Source organism: Cynocephalus volans, chromosome 7 (genome assembly GCF_027409185.1).
Source record: "Cynocephalus volans isolate mCynVol1 chromosome 7, mCynVol1.pri, whole genome shotgun sequence".
Taxonomy (NCBI): domain Eukaryota; kingdom Metazoa; phylum Chordata; class Mammalia; order Dermoptera; family Cynocephalidae; genus Cynocephalus; species Cynocephalus volans.
Genome location: NC_084466.1, coordinates 81,667,949 through 81,687,578, shown reverse-complemented (window position 1 = coordinate 81,687,578; position 19,630 = coordinate 81,667,949). Strand labels below are relative to the sequence as shown.

General features: G+C 39.2%; 1 protein-coding gene across 6 annotated transcripts in view; it reads left to right on the top strand.

Moving 5' to 3' along the window:
- PAN3 (poly(A) specific ribonuclease subunit PAN3) overlaps positions 1–19,630 on the top strand; it is a 135,254-nt gene that overhangs the window by 33,700 nt on the left and 81,924 nt on the right. For 5 of the 6 annotated variants that reach the window (XR_010024041.1, XM_063102001.1, XM_063102003.1 and 2 more), the window contains exon 5: positions 14,484–14,645. The exons of the other annotated variant lie outside the window; for it this stretch is intronic. Coding sequence is in view for 4 of the 5 variants with exons in the window: in XM_063102001.1 (XP_062958071.1) it covers positions 14,484–14,645 (162 nt within the window). In the remaining variant the exon portion in view is untranslated. The remainder of the gene's footprint in view (positions 1–14,483; positions 14,646–19,630) is intronic. 6 annotated transcript variants of the gene reach the window in all.

Here is a 19,630-nt window from a genome sequence, read left to right as displayed (position 1 = left end):
GTGTTGAGATAAAGATGTGCTTTGGAAAGCTCAGATTAAATTTTTTTGTAACAAATGAGGGGTTCAGCCACATACTTTTTGTACTTAATTTGTACTCTGCGTGCACTTGTTTTTTTTAAGTCAAGAAAGATTCCTCCAAATTCATGATTGCAAGGAAATTTTGTTCTATTGAGTGATTTAAAAAGGAGCTCTTGTGAGAGATTTTGTTTTGGAAACTTTTCTTTAGGTATGCATAATGTTATGGTGTTCAGCAGTTTACCATATGTAAACAAATAAACTAAAGTTTGGGTGCCTTTATACTCAATATGTAATACTTGTACTGTTGGCTATAGTCATTATCTCATTTTATAGCTTTGGAGATTTTGAGTTAATTATTGCATAATAATGGTAGTTTAGTAAAACTGCAGTGCATTTACCACTTAGACCTAGGAACTAGCTCACTCTGAGATTGGCTGGGTTGACTTTTTTTTTTTTTTCTTGGTGGCTGGCCGGTAAGGAGATCTGAATCCTTGATCCGTGGTGTTATCTGCACCACACTCTAACCAGGTGAGCTAACTGGCCGCCCTGCTGGTTGGCTTCTTTACACTTTATTCTGGTCATTGTATTTGCAGAGTGTAATAGCGGGTATTAAGAGCTTGGCATTACTGGTGGTTCATTCCTATTTTCATAGGAAGTAGTTGTGGGGAATGAGTAAAGATAAGTATAGAATTCTCATCCACAAACAGGCTAGCCTAAATTTTACGCTAAAATGAACCAAAACCATGTAGTTTTCCCCAACTCTGTTTTATTCCCAAGATTTGTTTTCCTTCCATTTTGAAAATGGGGATGGAGAAGTTCTTAATTTTATTTCTTTTAATGAAGTCTCTGGCTGTTCTTTTTTACTGATTTCATCCATGCAATTAGATTCAAAGAGATTGATTCACTTGGGAATTTATATTTGGTCATTTCAGGTTTAGCTGGAATAATATTAAGATTATAATGTGTTGAGGAATATTATAGAATGGTATAGATTTTTTTGAATTGGAGGCAGTATACCATAGGAGTACAAGCTTTTGGAGCCTGTCCTTATGTTAGCTGTGAGATTATAGGCAAGTTATTTTAACCTCTTCTAAGACTCACTTATCCATAAAGTAGGTGTAATAATAGGCACTGTCTTTCAGAGTTATGTGTACTAAATACATTAATGGGCATAAAGTGCCTTGTGCTTGTCAAATGGTAGTTGTTACAGTCTTATATTGCTTATTACTCTATAATTTTAAAACTTATGTTTCTCTGTTTCTGAATATGTACAAGATTACTTTTCATTAACCACCATTTTAGTTTAAATTCATTTATAGTAAAGAGCATTGCTGAAGATTTTCATTCCAAGATTGAACTTAAGCAGGTGTACACATAAAAATTAAATAAAAAAGAAACCTTTCACTAATAAGCCAGTAGGCATTTTAGCATTGAAAGGACGAATCGACACTAGTTGACGATCCACCGGAGAGAGCCCGTTTATTAGGCAGCACACACACACATATATAGGGCTTTAAGGGGAAAGCTGATTGGCTTAAAATACAATCCCTACTTAGTATATCGCATGGGGTTTGGGGGGGAGCTGATTGGTGTGTACTTCGCGCCGGTGGGAAGGAGAATACGGAAGAGAAGGGCAACTAGCGCCATGATCGGGTGTGGCCGAGAAGGGCTTATGTGATCGGGGTGTGATCCCTTGGGGCATTTGGGTCCCTACATTCCTCCCTTTTTCTTGTTTTAGGAAAGGTGACGTTGAAGTCATCGAGCTACTTCCTGCTGAACTGGGGCGTTGTGGGGGGGGGGCAAAAGGAGGAAGGTACATAAATACCCATTATGAAACCCCAAAGGAGGGTGGAGAAACAAGTAATTTCAAAAGGGGAAAAGTCCATAAACGTTCCTTGAAGCCACAAGTCGAACATGCACCGGTTCCATTGTTCGTAGTTGGAGACTGGAGGGAGCAGCCAGGCGTTGGTGGCGAGGGCGTGTAGGAATGCGTTCCCTCTGTAAGGTGGTACCTCTTCAGCATCGGCTGAGGCGCTCACGAGATGAGGCTGGGGGTTCATCGGTATCTAGGAGCTGGTAGTTTCTAAGCAAAAGCTGGTTAAAAGCCTGATTAGAAATTTTTCCCACTTGGGTTTGAAGAAACCTAATGATACAGGGCAAGAAAAGGCAGGTTATGAGGATAATGATTAGAGGTCCCAAAATGGGCCAAATCCAAGTTAGGACAGGGCTTAAGATAAAGGAGGAAAAGGGGTTAGAACTGGATGTGGTTCGTAGGCTGGAAGCCAAGTTGGTGAGTTTGATGATGTTTGTTTCTACTAGACCAGATTCATTGATATAATAACAGCATTCTTCCCTAAGGAAGATGCAAATACCTCCTTTTTCTGCACTGAGGAGGTCTAGTGCTCTGCGGTTTTGGAGGGTGACCTGAGCTAAAGAGGTGATCTGTCTCTGTAGAGAGGAAAGAGATTTGGCAGTGGAAGTCAGAGCCCCTTCAAGTTTAGCATTGATGTCTTTGACCACCCATAAACTGTGCCCTAAGGCTCTTCCCGACAGGCCGGCCAACCGCTGATGTTGTTAAGGAAATACCGACCATGATTGGGAGGAAGGTGACCCTTTTTTGTCTTGAGGGTGGGTGAAGAAGATAGAACAGTTCTGAATTGGAGTACAGAGTGAGTTGAGGGACAATGGTGACAAGAAGGCATGGGACAGTAAGATTAGGCAGGATGGAGGTAGAGAGGGTTCCATTGCACCAGAAGAAAGTGCCTGGTGGGGCGTAGGTATGGTTATGAATGGTTGTATTAAGATTACAATAAGACGGGGGAGAAGTTAGGGAGGAAGAGCTTCCAATGAGACAGTGACGGGGCAACAGAGTATTGTTGTCTTTGTCGTCGGGCTCCCAGAGAGGGATGCCCGGAAGGTTAAAGTGTTCTGGTGGTGGGGAGGAGGTAGCATTGAGAGGAAGGGAAGCATTTAAGGGGACGGCCACCAGGAGCGGTCGCATGAGAGAGGTGCAAAGAAAACAATTTTCGGGAGAGAGAGCCGGCAAGGTGTGGTTGAGAAAGATGAGTGTTTCAGAAATGATTTGTTGCCAGGTGTAAATGGGTGACCCTGGGGAACTAGCAGAAAAGGAAGAGGATTGTTCTAGGGCAGAGGAAAGTTGTTCTTCCTGATGTGAGATGTCCGTGGAGACATGAGATATTGGATTGTGGACAGGAACGTATTTGTGGGAAATTTCTAGATTTCCGCATGGATGAGAGGCATAGCCGTTGCAATAGAAGAAGGCAATGATCCTGGTAGCCCATCTGGAGTCCCAGGGATCGGAAATTGTTAGGGAGTATTGCCCGCTGTTGAATGTAAACAACCTGCTGCCCGCCCCAATGAGTGGGTCATGGATCTTGCAGGACCAATACGGACAGCCTCCGTAAGTGTCCGGCCACCATTTACAGTGGGCGGCAATTTGGTCATAGAGAAAACATAGGTAGGGACGGGTGGCTTGTTTGATTAATTTGGACGTAGCGAGAGGGATGTTTACAGGTTGAGAGCAACCGGAGGTGGGGCAATCTGTGGTCCCAGCTAGAGAGCCGCTGATCCGGGTTTGTTTTTCAGTGTAGGTCTCAAATGCCTCAAATTTCCATATATGGGAAGAGGCCTGAAAGCTCCCTGAGTGAAGTGAAAAGAACAGGGAAAGGCCAAGGAGAAGGTTCATGTCTCGGGAATTAGGGGTAGGGCTGAGGTCCGGGATAGGCGGAGTTTGAAATGGTCGGTAGGATGAGGGATGCACTTAAAAGAATGGTGTGTTAAGTTCTTCTGCAGTTTGTTACTGGAGTTCTTGGTGGCCGATGGCGGATCCTGAGTGTAAGGCTTCAGCCTAGAAATATGAATCCATGGAGTAACATGATTACCTGGCAGGGCAAGTTTAGCAGCAGTCGGAGTGCAAAGGATGACAGGACATGGGCCTTCCCACTTAGGGGTTAGAGGGGTTTTGGGTTCTGGGGAAGTGTAGAATACTAATTGGCCTGGGCTGAGTGAAAGGTTATTTTTGGAAAGTGATGGATCTGGAAGTAGCCAGTCCTGGTGCTTCCATAATTCGGTGCGAAGGTGGGAGAGCAAAGGTAAAGCCATGGCGGGTGGTATGGGTCCTTCAGTTGCTGTGATCCCCGGGGGTAGGAGGGGCCTACCATACATGACTTCAAAAGGGGAAAGATTGGAGGGCCTCTTTGGGAGAGCTCTGGCCTTGAGTAGAGCGAGAGGTAGAAGATGGACCCAATCAAGGTGTAATTCCAGAGATAATTTAGTTAGTATGTCTTTTAAGGTTCTTTCTACTTTTCCAGATGCCTGAGGTCGGTAAGGGCAATGTAGGTGCCAGGGGAGAGAGAGTAACTGGGAGAGTTTTTGTACTATCTGGGCGGTAAATTCAGGTCCATTGTCAGATTGAATGGAAGTAGGCATCCCAAATCATGGGATGATTTGGGAAAGGAGAGTATGGGCTACGGTGGAGGCCTTTTTATTGGATGTTGGGAATGCCTCCACCCATCCTGAAAAGGTATGAACAAACACCAAGAGGTATTTGAGGCGCTGGACAGAAGGCATGTGTGTAAAATCGACTTGCCAGTTGGCTGCGGGTGTGAGACCTCTGGCCTGGTGGGAGGGGTATGGCCCAGGTTTGAGAGGGGTGTTAGGATTGGTATGCTGGCAGATTGTGCATGAGGAGGAAATGTTTTGCCTTTTAGGTGATGTGGTGAGAGAATTCTGTCCTAGAACGCCCAGAGCTTGTCCCATATTTTATACAGGGGGGTGAATGGGAATGACAGCGGCATTAACAAGTCGGAGATCTTGGATGAGACGAAAGGCACCATTAGGTTTTTTTACAGCGAGTATGGGAGTATTGAAAGGGGAGCGAGGGGGACGGAGATACCCCTTTTTTAATAGGTCCTGAATGATGGGACTTAACCCGAGGAGGGCTGCTGTGGTTAATGGATACTGAGCCTGGCAAATATATTTGGAGGGGTCTTTTAGTTTTATGTGTACGGGGGAACACTGGGCCAGATCGGGGCTGGCAGTGTCCCAAACTGTGGGGTTAACAGGGTGCGTCAGGATGGGTAAGGACTTTTTTGGAGTGGTGGAATTAGTATGATCTTGGGCTTGAACTAGCGCTAGGAGGAAGGAAACGGGGGAAGAGGAAGAGGACAGGGGCAAGGTAATGGATACTTGAAGCCGTGATAGAATGTCCCGTCCCAACAAGGGGACGGGGCATTGTGGCATGACTAGAAAGGAATGGGAGAAAACGGATTGAGTGCCTTGAAGGCAAGGTTAAAAGAGGGGTTTTTTGGGGAAAGATTTGTTTACCTCCTACCCCGACTATAGGAGAGCTGCTGGAGGTGGTGGGGCCTTTATATTCCCTTAAGACCGAAAAGGTGGCTCCAGTGTCCAGGAGGAAAGATATTGGGTGGCCGTCCACAACCATGGATACCCTGGGCTCCTGCTTTGTTATAGAGATGGTCGGGAAGGGCCCAAGGCTCCTTCAATCCTCCTCAGCGAGGCCCACCATAGGTGGAGTCCACGGTTCGGGGGACTGTGGGGCAGTTGGTCCCTCACCCCTTCGGGCGAGGGGGCAATCAGATCTCCAATGTCCCTTCTTTTTGCATTTTGGACAAGGAGTGGTGGGTGGCCTGGGGGTGGGGCAAGCCTTTGCCCAATGCCCTTCCTTTCCACATTTAAAGCAGGCTCCAGGTGGAGGCTTATAGAGGTGGAGGCTGTGGGAGGGCGCCCAGGGGGTTTGATAAGCTGGGCCAACATCTGGAAGTTGGTGTGGTCTGCCTTTTGTTTTCGACGTTCCTTTTCCTCCTCTCGATTATGAAAGACTTTGAAGGCCACTGACAGGATTTCGGTCTGAGGGGTTGCAGGACCCTGCTCTAATTTTTTAAGTTTAGTTTTAATGTCGGGGTAGGATTGGGCCAGAAAATAAGTCATAAGGACATGCTGGCCGTCTTCTGAGTTTGGGTCTAAGTTAGTGTATTGTTGAAAGGCCTGAGTTAATCTATTGAGGAACTCGGAGGGAGTTTCCTCCTTTTTTTGGACAATTTCTTGAATTTTTTTGGAAATTGACGACCTTGTGAGCCGATTTTTTGAGGCCAATTATTAAGCAAGAGGCAAAACGGTCTTGAGCCTGGATTCCCTGGGCTGTGTTATAATCCCAATTAGGTTCCTGTTCTGGGACTGCTTGGGGGCCTGGTGGGTGATCCGGATTGGTACGATGGGTGTCAGTGGCATGGGTTTGGGCTGTATCCCAGACCCTGCGGCGTTCCTCGGGGAGGAGGGTATTGGCTAGGAGCATGAAGATGTCATGATGTGTGAGGCTGTAGGCCTGCAGGATCCATTGGAATTCTTTAATGGAGGTAGTAGGGTCGGTAGGGAAAGAGCCTAGTCTTTTTTCTAATTCTGTAAGGTCAGCTAGGGAAAAGGGAAAATGGACCCTAACTACTCCTTCAGCCCCAGCTACCTCACGTAGTGGGGCGATTGTTAAAGGGGCGGGGGGCGGACCTCGGGAACGGGTGAAAGGGGGGCTTAGTGGGTCGGGAGTAGGTGAGGGTAAAGACGGGGGAGTGGATGGCGCTGGAGGTGCAGAAGGTGACGCGGATGACGGGGGAAGAGGAGCGGACGCTGGAGGCACTGGGGGAGGAGGAGGTCGGTAGGGTGGGGGTTCATCAGCAGGGTCGAAGGTGGAAGGATCGAGGGGTGACTGTGAGGAGGGTTTACAGGCTAAAAGGACTTGAGAGGGAGCACAGGAGGAGCAGAGGGCGGGGTTCTGAGCCAAGAGGCGAAAAGCCTCGATGTAGGGGATCTCCTTCCATTTTTTTAGGTGCTGGCAGTAGTTAAAGAGGTCTCGTAGAATGTTAGGTGAGGGCCGTGTGTTTTGATTATCTAAAGGATAATAAGGCCAATCTTGTGTGCAGAATTTGGTAAGGAGTTTGGGCTTAATATCTGGCCTGAGGGAAAGATTGGTGAGGTTTTTCAGAAGGCATTGAAGTGGAGAGTCCTCTAGGGAGGAGGAGGAAGTGCCCATTCTGGTCTCTTAATGGGAATTTTAGACAGAAATTGGACAGAGATTAGTGATAAGACAGATCCTTCGGCCGGTTGGGAAAAGCGGGATCCTAGAGGGCGTCCCCAGTAGGTCACGTTAGTCCTGTACAAACCAGGAGGAGAGAAGGGAGGTGTGGATCATCACCCAGACCTTCACTTCTCTAGGGCAAAAGCCCGGTGCCTGAAGGAAACCTAGCACTAGGAATTTCTGGTCGGGTCCCGGACCCGGACAGAGATTAGAAGAGAGTGGTGGACAAGAGGGTGAAAGAGAGAAGGAGAGAACAGAATGGGGCTTTTAACCTCCAAAAATGAAAGTAAAAGTTTACCAGGGCTTTGGAACCTGTTATAGTTTGGGAATTTATGGCGGTCGTGAAGACCGTGGTGGGGTGGGTATGGGTGTTAGAGGCTACCGGACGATCTAGACTCCCTGTGGTAGCCTGAAAAGGGCCGGTGCCCTTTAGAAAAGGGGGCTTACCTAATGATGAGGCGGTGGTGAGTGGAAGAAGCCAGCGCCAAAAACAATGGACGAGGGTGGACCATCAATGGTGAGCGGTGGAAGGGAGGCCGGTCCTGGCGGGACAGAGTTCCCGAGGGGCGACTCGAGAGGTGCTGCCGCTGTGATCTGAAAAGTGTTACAGCTTGAGGGAGCCCTGAGGGGCGACTCGGAAGGTGCTGTCGCCGCGATGTCGCCGCTTGAGAGAAACTTCATCCCGGGTTTTGGCACCAAATGAAAGGACGAGTCAACACCAGTTGACGATCCACCGAGAGAGCCCGTTTATTAGGCAGCACACACACACATATATAGGGCTTTAAGGGGAAAGCTGATTGGCTTAAAATACAATCCCTACTTAGCATACCGCATGGGGTTTGGCGGGGAGCTGATTGGTGTGTAATTCGCGCCGGCAGGAAGGAGAATACGGAAGAGAAGGGCAACCAGCGCCATGATGGGGTGTGGCCGAGAAGGGCTTATGTGATCGGGGTGTGATCCCTTGGGGCATTTGGGTCCCTACAAGCATGATTATTGCTTTTCGCATGAGACTGAAATTAATATAGAAGATCATTACAGTTGATAGTTTATTGTGCAAATAACTTTCTTAACTTTAAAAAAGACTACTTATTTTTACTCAAAATATTTTAATAACTTTGGTATGGTATTGTTTCTCTATATCTTGTATTCTGATTCCACTCTAAAGCAAAAGTACATAAGAAGTTGTAGCTTGGTGTTCCAGTTTTATAGAAATTGGGTGTAGCCTTGCTTAGCAATGATATTCCAACTGATTTTGTTTTTGGTGGCATAAAATTTCTTTGTAACATTGAGGTTTTAAGAACAGAAGTATTGACTGTTTTGTAGGCTTTTAAAATTTATGTAGATAATATTCATTCTAACCCCCAATGATCTGACTCATAACAGAGCTTAACATGTGCATGTGTTGATGTATATAAATCATGTTGTGCTATATTTGATATAATTTAGATGAGTTTTTACTTATTAGTTTCCTCTATTTTCATCCTCCTCATGACTTCTGTATTGGCTCCACAAGTTTTTTTTTCGTCTATAGATGTTTATCTGCCCATGAATTTTTAACAATGACAGTCTGTTTTTCTATAGAACTACTTTGTAGAGATCTACTTGCCAGCTCATCCTACTATTGTCTTTATTTAAACTTAAACAGTGAAAACATAAGGAATTAATATGTTTCCATGAAAAGCCCACAATTAATGGTAAGGAATGGAGGAACAAAATATAACAATCTTTGAGGCTGACCTGTTTTGTTTTTGATTTTTAAATTTTCTACCCATGGAAAAAATTCATTGAGCCCAGGCTATATTGATTTGAGGTCTGGATTTGCTATTTTGAATTTAATTGGGTATGGGAGGCTTTAAAATGAAGATGTATTAACACTCCTAATTAGTAATTTAGGTAAAGGTAGGTCCCTGTGTTAATGATTATATGGAAATTAATTTATTTGATTTTAAAAATTCAAAGGTTTTAAGTAGTTTGGGGTCTGTTTTTTTCCACAGTAAGTTTAGATTAACCACACTGATCATTAATGGGATTATAATCTTATATTTAGTTCTCTTAATTATAAAATGCTAAAATATCAGGACATTTAATTAAATGAGGGAAGACTATTCAGAGTGAGAGGAGGTGGTAAAAGAAATTCAGGCTTATTTTGAAATAAATATATAGTAAATCCTAGGCCAGAGCTTCTAATCAATGCATCTGTGACTCTCAGGAGTGGCAGGAGATAGGTTGCTGTTGTTACTGCAAAAGATAATGAACTTATATGTTCATTAAGCATTGTCTGAAGGGAGATTGTATTTCATGTATGTGCACTACTATTTTTCCAGTTTGTGAAGATGTTCTGATTAATAAAATACAAATCACTTTAAAGTGTAATTTAAATCGTCATTCATTGTTTCAGACTACAACTAGTGAAAGTACAGTTATTACTTTTTTGATGTTCAAATAGGGTTCTTATAATTCAGGGCATTGGAAACTTTTTATCCTGGGACAACAGTTGTTTTCTCTAGTTTATTATTGATGATTAGATTATGATATATGATAATGTGTGGCTGATAATGTGAGGCATATTGGAGATGGTGCTGTTTTGCCAAAAGTGTTGTGCTCTGAAAATTGGCCTGTTATTTGGTAGCTTTAACTACCTTTTCTATACAAGCAGTGGTATTTACAGATTGCTTGTTAGCTAGACTCTGAACTTTTGGGGAAAGAGTATATCTTATTGATCGTTGTATTTCTAGGAAGGGCAAAGAGGCTTATACTGAAATGTTGAATGAATGAATGAACGAATGAAAAGAATGTGTGTGCATTGATAGGCTTTGGACCTAAAATAGTCCTAAAATTACATTTTAGTGTTCTTTCCTTTGACGTAGTGAATTGAGAGACCCACCTCATTTGTTAGGAATGACAGTGGACTTCTCTTAGACCTAAACCATTTGAATTGGCATTTAGGGAATGGGGCAAAGGTTTTTGAGAGCTATGAGTAAATGGTCTTGAAGGCTCTGAGTGTTCAGGTCATGCACCAAAAAGGCAAGGAACTGTAAGGAGTTACAGTGTGTTGAACTATAAATCACTACCTCTTTTATTTTGGGGGGGGCAGCCCCAGTTTCCGTTTGTACCATTCGTTGTTTCTTATTCAGTCTTTTATCTGACTTTCTTGAGAATTTTACTGCTTAAAGTGTGTCCGTCAGACCAGCAACACTTAACAGTCTTCAGAGCTTTTTAGAAATGGAGAATCTCAGACTTCACTTTAGGCCTACTGAGTCAGAATCTTTATTTTAGTAAGATCTCCAGAAGATTTATATGTTCATTATAATTTGAGAAAAACTGCTATGTTATTGTGTCGTTCATTTAGATTTTGTGGAGAAAGATAAAAATCAGTCACTTTTGTAGTGAATCTTGAGACTTTAAGTAAAAGTTGTATATATGGGCAAAGGGGGGGAAACAGTTACAGACTCTGCTGGATATTTTACCACAGGAAAAGGAGACTGGAAATTTTAGTGTATAACTTTTACTTACTAGGAGGTGGAACAGTAAAGATTGTTATTAATTGGACATGACATTTTTAAATGCTTTCATTTCACAATAAACAGCAAGATGGTACTAGCCAGGCTATCAAGGCTAGAGGATCAACAAGGGAATTGACCTTCTTTTTGGGCCATCATGTTCCCAGGGTTGCTCTAGGTAAGGATTTCTGGAAGCTAAGGGAAATTCAGGAAAAGGGGTGTTGCTTTGGTTTGCTCTGGAGGAGGGGCTTGAATTTTATAGAACTAAAATCTTTAGTAAATAAACATTTCCCATAAAATTTTGTTTGCCCCTTTTATTTCCCAATCTTCCATTTGATGACTTCCTTTCCCTTAGCCCCCTACTTTCAGTTAATCACCAATTGTTTATAAGCTACCAGATCTTTCCACAGTCAGGCTTTACTCCTCATTTCTATTGTAATTGCCTTGGGTTAACATCCTTTCCGTAGACTAGTGCTTCTTAGCCAGGGGCAATTGTGACCCCTTGCCCCCAGAGGACATTTGGCAATATCTGGAGACATTTTTGGTTGTCACAGCTGGGGTGGTGATGCTACTGATATCTAGCGGGGAGCACAGGGATGGTGCTAAACATCCTATAGTGCACAGGACAGGCCCCCCACAAGGAATTGTCCAAAGTCTGTAGTGCTTAGGTTGAGAAACCTTAACTAAGATTACTGTCAGAATCTACTAGTTTGCATACCTGTTTGCAGTTTCACTCCCCCTGCCCCAGCACCTCCTCTATACTCACAGAACTTCCTTTCTAAAACACAGAAATCTGACTTTGTCAATTCCCATTTATAAGCTTTCATGAGTTCCCCTTTGCCCATTGAAGCTCAAACTCCTTAACATAGGGCATAAAACAATGAATGTATTTATATTGCTTTCAAGCCTCATATTTTGCTCTCAAGCTTGACCCTCTACTCATGGTGGACTGAATACTTGGTTTCCCCCAAATAACCACGGTGTTTGTATGCCTCTACATATACATTTTCTCTAGCCCACCATATGTCTCTTTTTCCTATCTAAGCACACTTACTCTTTCATCGAAACTCTGCTGAAACATTCACCTTCTCTGTAAAGCTGTCTTTGTCTCTCTGCTCTATTGGTACCTTTACTATATATACATTATTATATCACAATGACTTATGTTTTAATTACATGTCTTTGTTACCTCTTAAACTGAATCCTCTCTGAGGGAAAGGTGTGTGTTTTATTCATCATTGCATTCCAAGTACTTAGAACAGTTCCTGATACATGTGGCGTTCTCAAATGTTTAGTTGAAAATACCTTTTTTTGTGTGTGTGGCTGACAGTGAAAATACATTTTTTTCTTTAAGGGATAAATTATAGTTCAAATAATTTGGAAATTAGTTTACTGATGAGGGGTTGTAATTTACATTCTGTGCAGTGAGACTTGTGTATATAATCCCTTTGATTCACCATCATGCTTTCTATTGCTACCATCTCTTCAGATGTCATTTTTGTATTCTGTTGCTTATGATGGTATTTTAAGTGGTATTGATACATTAGGTCTTTTTAGTATCACATAGAAGGTTTTACTTTTGAATTAGAGTTTAATCTCCGGCTATTGAAAAAACTTATAACAGCACATGTTTGGAGATCTCTTCTTCCAAAGAGGAAAGGGCTTTAGGCTGTTTACAGGTTTGGGGGCATGGGGTGGAGGGAGAAGAGTGATGAATTCCTTTTTTGAAAAATAGAAAACATATATAATGGGAGCTCTTGGGGAGGGAGGATGATGCATTGCATGTATTAAAAACCTTTTCTCAGTGTTGCTCATTGCACTACTATATAGAACATAGATTGCATGGACTGTAATAACTGCGTCAAAAACAAGTCTGAATTTGTGAAGAATCTGAATACATAGACCATTTAAAGCAATAATTTTCTTGTATTTAGATATATGCCTGGCATTTAGGTGTCCTTGTGTAAGTCCTTTTTGACAGGTTGTGATTTTAATTAAGTATTCTTTGATGTGTTGAACTTTTCTGGTAGAGTTAGGATAGTTTTTAGCTTAGAAATTTTCTAAACTATAAATTTTAAATTAGGTAACTACAGGTTGAGTATCCCTTAATCTGAAATCCTTGGGACCAGAAGTGTTTCTGATTTTGGATTTTTTTTTTTTTTATTTTGGAATATTTGTAGAATACATACTGGTGAGCAAACCTAATCTAAAAATCCCAAATCTGAACTGCTCCAGTGAGCATTTCCTCTGAGCGCCATGTGGGTGCTCAAAAAGTTTTGGATTTGGGAACATTTCAGATTTTGGATTTTTGGATTAGGGTTGCTTGCTCAACCTGTGTATGCCAAAGCCATGTAGTTGTCTACTGAGAACATAAACGAATAACTTTAGTCTTGTACTCTTTCCAAGGAGTTATGTTGCTCAAAATTACTTGCTTTACAGTTCCTTCACTTATATGTGATTCCATGGCATGAACCATGAAGGGTACATACTTATTCTCATACAAAAAAGTTTCTTCTAGTATAGACATAGAGGGTAACTGGATTGGTCCAAGATTGCATAAAGGTGTAAATTTTTTTAGCTTTATAAAACTCTATTCACTGCTATAACTATTGCATAGGTCTAATTGCCTTTTTTAATGAAGATTCAATTATTTTTGTCTTCCTTAAATTAGTAATATAGCAAAGGCCCACCTGTGGAGTAGAGAATCTGATTTGCATAGAATAATTTCCACAGGCATTATTTGCAGTGTTTTTGAAATTTAGAAATCAAGTGTTTTCTTCAAATTGGTTCTCTTTATACTAGAATTTATTTACACACACACACACACACACACACACACACATTTGTCTGGCTATGACATTTTTTTTTTTTTTTCCTTTAAGAAACTTCATTTTAACTATTTGTTTCAGTAGTCATTATACCTCATGACAGAACAATGAGTAAATATAGATTTTGTTATTTCAGGTTTTAAATTAGATACCTGCCCAAGCATGTTTCAGTAAAAACTGTACATACAAATTCCCTTTAAGATGCAACTTAGTGCAAATTTGCTGTAATTAAGAGAAGTAAGTTGGTGGAAACTATCATTAATTTTCACATATAAAAGTCCTATTAACCACTATTAAGATGGTTTACTAACTTTATTATAATGTTAGGCAATGAATTTATTATTTCATTGGACAGTTCAATATCAGTCTCTTCAAATTAATGAGATTTAAAAGACCAGTGAAACTTGTGGTGTAGTTTTAGTCTGAAATTATTTGTTTTCATTGAGTACTTTAGGTTGAATGCCCACTTAAGATTGAATGACTTGTACTCCGGCCTAACATGCATAGAATTTAAAAAAAAATCCAGTCCTTGGTAATCAGCTGCTGCTTTTAAGTGGAATAATTCTTAGTAGGAAATCAGGTAGCAGGATGAGGAGGTGAAAAATACATAGTTTGAAGAATTTTTGTTTTCTAATTTGTATTTTGTGCCCTTGAAGCCATTTCTTCAAATTGCAATGAGAATAGGTAAGTGCCAGTGGAAAAAATTTTGCAAAGCATTTACTTTGCTGAGAAATTAATTTCTTGTCATTAAATAGTCTTATAAAATCATATTATAATGTATTTCTCTAAAACATCTGTTGTTATATGTAAAAATACTGTTCAGCTTATTAGGACTGTGGGTTCTTTTGGAGGTGTGGGGTGGGGGTGGGAGATGGTGGGTGGTGATAAGGGCATTAGAGGGAGTGTCATAGAAGTTTTACTTGTTTCCTATTCCACCATTCCTAGTATCTTCTGTATATTAGTCATGTTAGTTTAGATTAGTGTGGGGGATGTTAGGAGTGGTCTGGTTTCTTTCCTTCTTTTTCCTAGCCAAGGAAGTATCGCCTGGGGATGCTGGAGGAGAGGCTAGTTCCCATGGGATCAAAGGCACGAAAAGCAAAGAACCCCATTGGCTGCCTTGCTGACAGGTGTAAATCAGGAGTACCCATCAATATGGTTTGGTGGAACAGAGTCACAGAAAACAATTTACAGGTAAAAAAAAATTTTTATTAGACATTTTTTGCAAGTGAATATCTTGGCTGCTTTCTGTGTCTGTGTGGGGTGGTGGTTGTAAAGGGATTGGATGCCTTAGCTGATATACTTAGGTCATTTAAAACATTTTTTTAATCAAAACAACGTTAGTGGCCCATTCACCAACTAAATGATTTTTGTTTGATGACTTTTTGAGCTTTCCCTGCTTGTAGTATATTTCCCTTTTCTTTTATTAAATTTAGTTTTTCCATTTTCAATTTTGTTAACATTTGAATTTATTTTTAATACACAGTTATTCAGGGTAATATATTCAAAAGTCATATTATAAAATTTATTACAGAAAGTCCCATCTGTTTGGAATCTGAACAACAGTAAGCTCCATATGTTATCATTTTGTGTATGTTTACTAGGAAATAAAAGTTGTATGTAAACAAACTTGTCAAGGATTTACTCTAAAACCAACTTCAATAGTATGTTGTTTTAGGATTATTACAGATATATTTCACTTTTTGACATTATCTTTACTTATCAATACTGAATAATGAAAATGCATTTTTATAACTCAAGGGCTAGCTAGCTTCTATATAAGATTTTGAAGTACTTACAAAATAATTTATATTCTATTTTGATTTTGATTATAATTATTCTCATTTTTGAAAAATTGGTAATTATATAATATAGATAATCAAAATTTCCATTTAGTCAGAGGTAGATTATCTTTCCTCCCAATCTTTGAGTAAATCAGTATTTAAAATATATTCCTAACCAAAACCTATTATTCCACGTGTGTATCATATAAAAAAAGGTATAAGAAAGTTAACAACTTGTTTTTATTTCTGTCTCCAGCCTTATACTATAAACAGGTTCCACAATATTTCATTCTCTTCAGTATTAATACAGTAGCAGTATCTGTGTTGCCTTAGGCAAAGGAATAAAGAAATTATTCCAAAAGTATTACAAAATGTGATATTTACTTTAACTGAAATTTTGGCAGTATTTTTCTGAAGATAAGGAAAACCCAGGGGTTTTCCACATAATCATATATGTAAAATTTCACTGGAAAGTTTTGGATATGTTGTTAGTTATAGATAGCAGTATATTTGTTTTAACTGGATTTTTCTTGTCTTTGAGATCAGGACAGAGATTTGATGTGGATTGTTAACAATTACTTTTTAGTTTTAAAAAGAAAGTCTGAAAATAAATTGGACCATTCCAACTGTATAAGAACCAGATACAAGTGATAACAAGTGAAACTGCAACTATTTGTATGTTGTAAGGGTGGAACACTGATCAGTACAGAGGTGTAGCCACAGTCCCCACAGCTGGCCCCCTTTCCCAGTGGCTGTTTTGAGGTACCTCATTTTAGTATAGCTTGTAAAGTCATTAGAGTAGTATAAGAATATACACTAGAATTATGCTTTATTTTTAATTAAAATGGATAGTAATAGATTTGCATTAATGTGTGTGAATGATTGAATTGATGTCATCGGAACCTAATATTTCAAATACTTCTGTTATTTTATGCTTCAAATAGTTCTTTTCCTTTAAAGATGTCAGGAATGCTGTACCTCAAATCTAGAACTTTAGAAGCTCCAAAGTGTCTTACATAATCAGTTACATGTTGAAGTATTGAAAAATATCTATCTAGTGGATTCCTAAACTGGGGATTTGGAGTAGTTTATACAAAGAGTATGTCAATATTTATTTTTTCTATTGGAGTTTTTTATCTTTCTGTTGTAGAAGAAAAATAACTTATATAAATCAGTTTGATACCGATTTTGGGGGGGGTTGTGTGACACTTACTTTTTAATATTATATTTTTGACATATAATAGTTTCAAGGATTGGGCAGCCAGATATGTTAATCTTTCCTGTTCCATTTGTTTCTTTTCCCTTAAAGCTTAAGTCCTCTGAATCATAAGGTCAGAGAAATATTTATTTTTTATTTTAATAATTATAGCTATGTTTTTTAAATGGTTACCTCGTGCCAGGCACTGTGCTAAGCTTTTTACATATATTGTCTTTTGGTCTTTCTCATAGCTTATGGAATAAATGTTATTATTAAACGAAGAACCATCTTCAGAGAAGCTAAGTGATGTTAAGATTAAATAGTCATTAGGGGAACAGAAATTTAAATCCATGTTTGTCAGACTCAAAATCACTTCTGTGAGATACAGCTCAGCTCTAGTTGCAGTAGAGGTATAATTGGTTTAATTATCTAACTGGTTAACAACTTTTGTAGGACAAATTTTTTTGGAGGATGAGAATGCATACATAGTTTACTAGACATGGGCTGTAACTCATGCATAATTGCAGCATTTGTCAAGTTAGTCTTTTTTCCTTGTGATTCATCTTTTTCTCAGTGACATTTAACTACCTTTCTTTCTGGAACTTTAAACGTTTGTTTACATTGATTTCTTAATCTTGACCTAACATCTTGGCCTTCTCCCACTTCTGAGAATGAAAGAAAACCAACCAGCTAACCAACAAAAAACTCAACAACAACAAAATCTTTGTGTGTTTGAACTCAGTGATAAAATACAGTCATTCGTATTGCATTATTCTTTCACTGTTGGATTTCTTTCAGGAGCTCATAATTCCTAACCCTTTATTACTTAGTAATCTTTTTATTTTCTACCAAGAATGTCATGATCTGAAAGAGTCTATTAAACTTGACATTTATATAACAGTGATTCATGTTTTTATTTTAAAATATGTGTATGGAATCGCTAACTAGAGAATCAAAGAAACTTAATATTTTCCTTAGTCTTTTGTAGCTTTGTAAAGGGTAAATTTAGTCTCCATATGGCTGTTTGAAGTATTGATAGTACTCATTTAGTCTCCGTTACTATGTTTGTGAAGTTCCCATTTGGGGACTCTTGGAGTAATTTCTATTCTTTTCTCTCATCTCTCTACCACCCATTTATTCCTTAACTGTCTGTGGTTTGGTATCATCAAACTTTTGCTGCAACTGCTCCCAGAGTTGGCCAGAGATCTCCTTAATTACCAAATCTAGCAGCTTTATCCAGTAGTCAATACTCTTGGCTATCTTTAGTTTTGAAACTCTTTCCTCTTTGCATTCTTAACTCTGTTTTATTCCTGACTCCTTGTGAGCTCCTGTTTTTGGTTCATGTGTTCTTTGCTGTTGATTCCTGAAATTTTATTTCTGTTAGAACTCTCTTCTGAGTTAAAGATCCACATTCTTTGTGTCATCTAATATCTTTGTGTGCAGATAGTATATCCCACTATCACTGCAAATCTGGCATGCCTAAAACTCAGCTTATTTTTCTATTTTCCAAATCTGCTGCTTCTCTTATTCTCATACATTTCTTCAGTTGATGGCATTATCATCTTCCCAGTCACTGAGACTAATTATAATTAGATTTCTCCTTTCCTGTCATCTCTCAGTTTCTACCCCTTATGAGAAGGAAACTGAGGTTTGACTACTCATTAATTGAAAGAAATTGCACATTTGCTATTGTATTAATTCTTTTTTAACAATAGTTATATATTATCCCCATTTGACAAATATGGAAATTGCCCTTTAAAAAAGCCTACTGCTAGTAAGTTGTAGAACTAGGATTCTAGCCAAGATATATTTAATTCTAAATCCTGAGATTTTCCTACAATATTGTCTGCCTCTAATCCCTGTTCTTTAAAAGTCTACAATATCTTTTCCTTCTTTCCTTTTTTTTACAACAACCGCCATAGTTTATGCACTACACATAAACATCTTCTATGTAATTTTTGTCAAAACCCTTCAAGATCTGTCCTTGTACTACTGTCCTAGGGCTATCACTCCATATCCATCCATATCTACTACATTGTAGTCATACGGGATCTTTTTCATATTGCATATAATGTGAATTCCATTATCAGTTTTGTGTACGTTCTTATCTCTATACAATTGTTAACTGAGCCTGAAAAAAATCTTCCCTCCTTTTCTCTCAAGAGATGGCTCAAAGGCTACCTTCTCTGTGAATACTTGTTCAGACATCTGGGGGGTAAATTTTTTTTTTTTTTTTTTTTTTACTGTTTCCATAATACTTGGTGTTTACCAGTTATTTCATTGTATTTTGTATTAAATTTGTTTACCTGTTTGTCTTTTTTTACTGGATTGTAAATATTCGAGACTGGGCATGTATTTATTATTTCTGTATACTTACGGTATTTTGCTTGTTTCTAAAAGCCACTGTTTAATTTTCTTTTATTGGGTGATATGTGTAATTTTTGTGGTAATTTATTCTAAGACTTTTCTATATGTTAAAAAAATTAATCATAGGTTTTTTGGAGGGTTTATAGCACCATATGTTCCCACTGCTTAATTTTAGTATCACAACTGATTTAGAACGTAAGATGGTGATTTCTTTTGAAATGTTTGAGATCTTCCATTTTTTAAAAAACTCAAAGTTTAACATTGTCCAGATATTCTTGACATTTTTCAATCTTCTGAGCCTGGTAGTTGTCTTAATTACTTCTTGACAGTGTTGTTTAGTGACAAAGCTTCTCTATTTTGTATTTTTCTTATGATCTCAGTCCAAACACTAAAGAGATGGTAGATGGAGGATCACCAGAGAAGCAACATTAACAACACTTTATTTCACCTAATTGCAAATTAACTTTGATTTTTCCTTCAGTCTCTGCCTAGGATGATTACCTATTTCTCTGCCTGACCAATCTGTATGTGAATTCAAGACTTTTCATTTGTTCTGCTGTACAAAATGCCATTGCTTAGGGTTGAAATATTTTACCACCCACCCTGCAGAATTATTGTTTGAAGATTCAAATTTCCAAGCACATAATAGATATTAAAGTTCATTATTCCAATTTTACCTTATCTTATTGCCTTATCTCCTAAATTTGGTCTTTGTTATTTATTTAGGGTGCAGTCTGTAGTTAGTTACATTCATATGCACATGGCATCATGGTGTGTGTAGAATGGGATAGTAACATTTGGTCTGTTTTAGGGGCCCACATTTTAACACT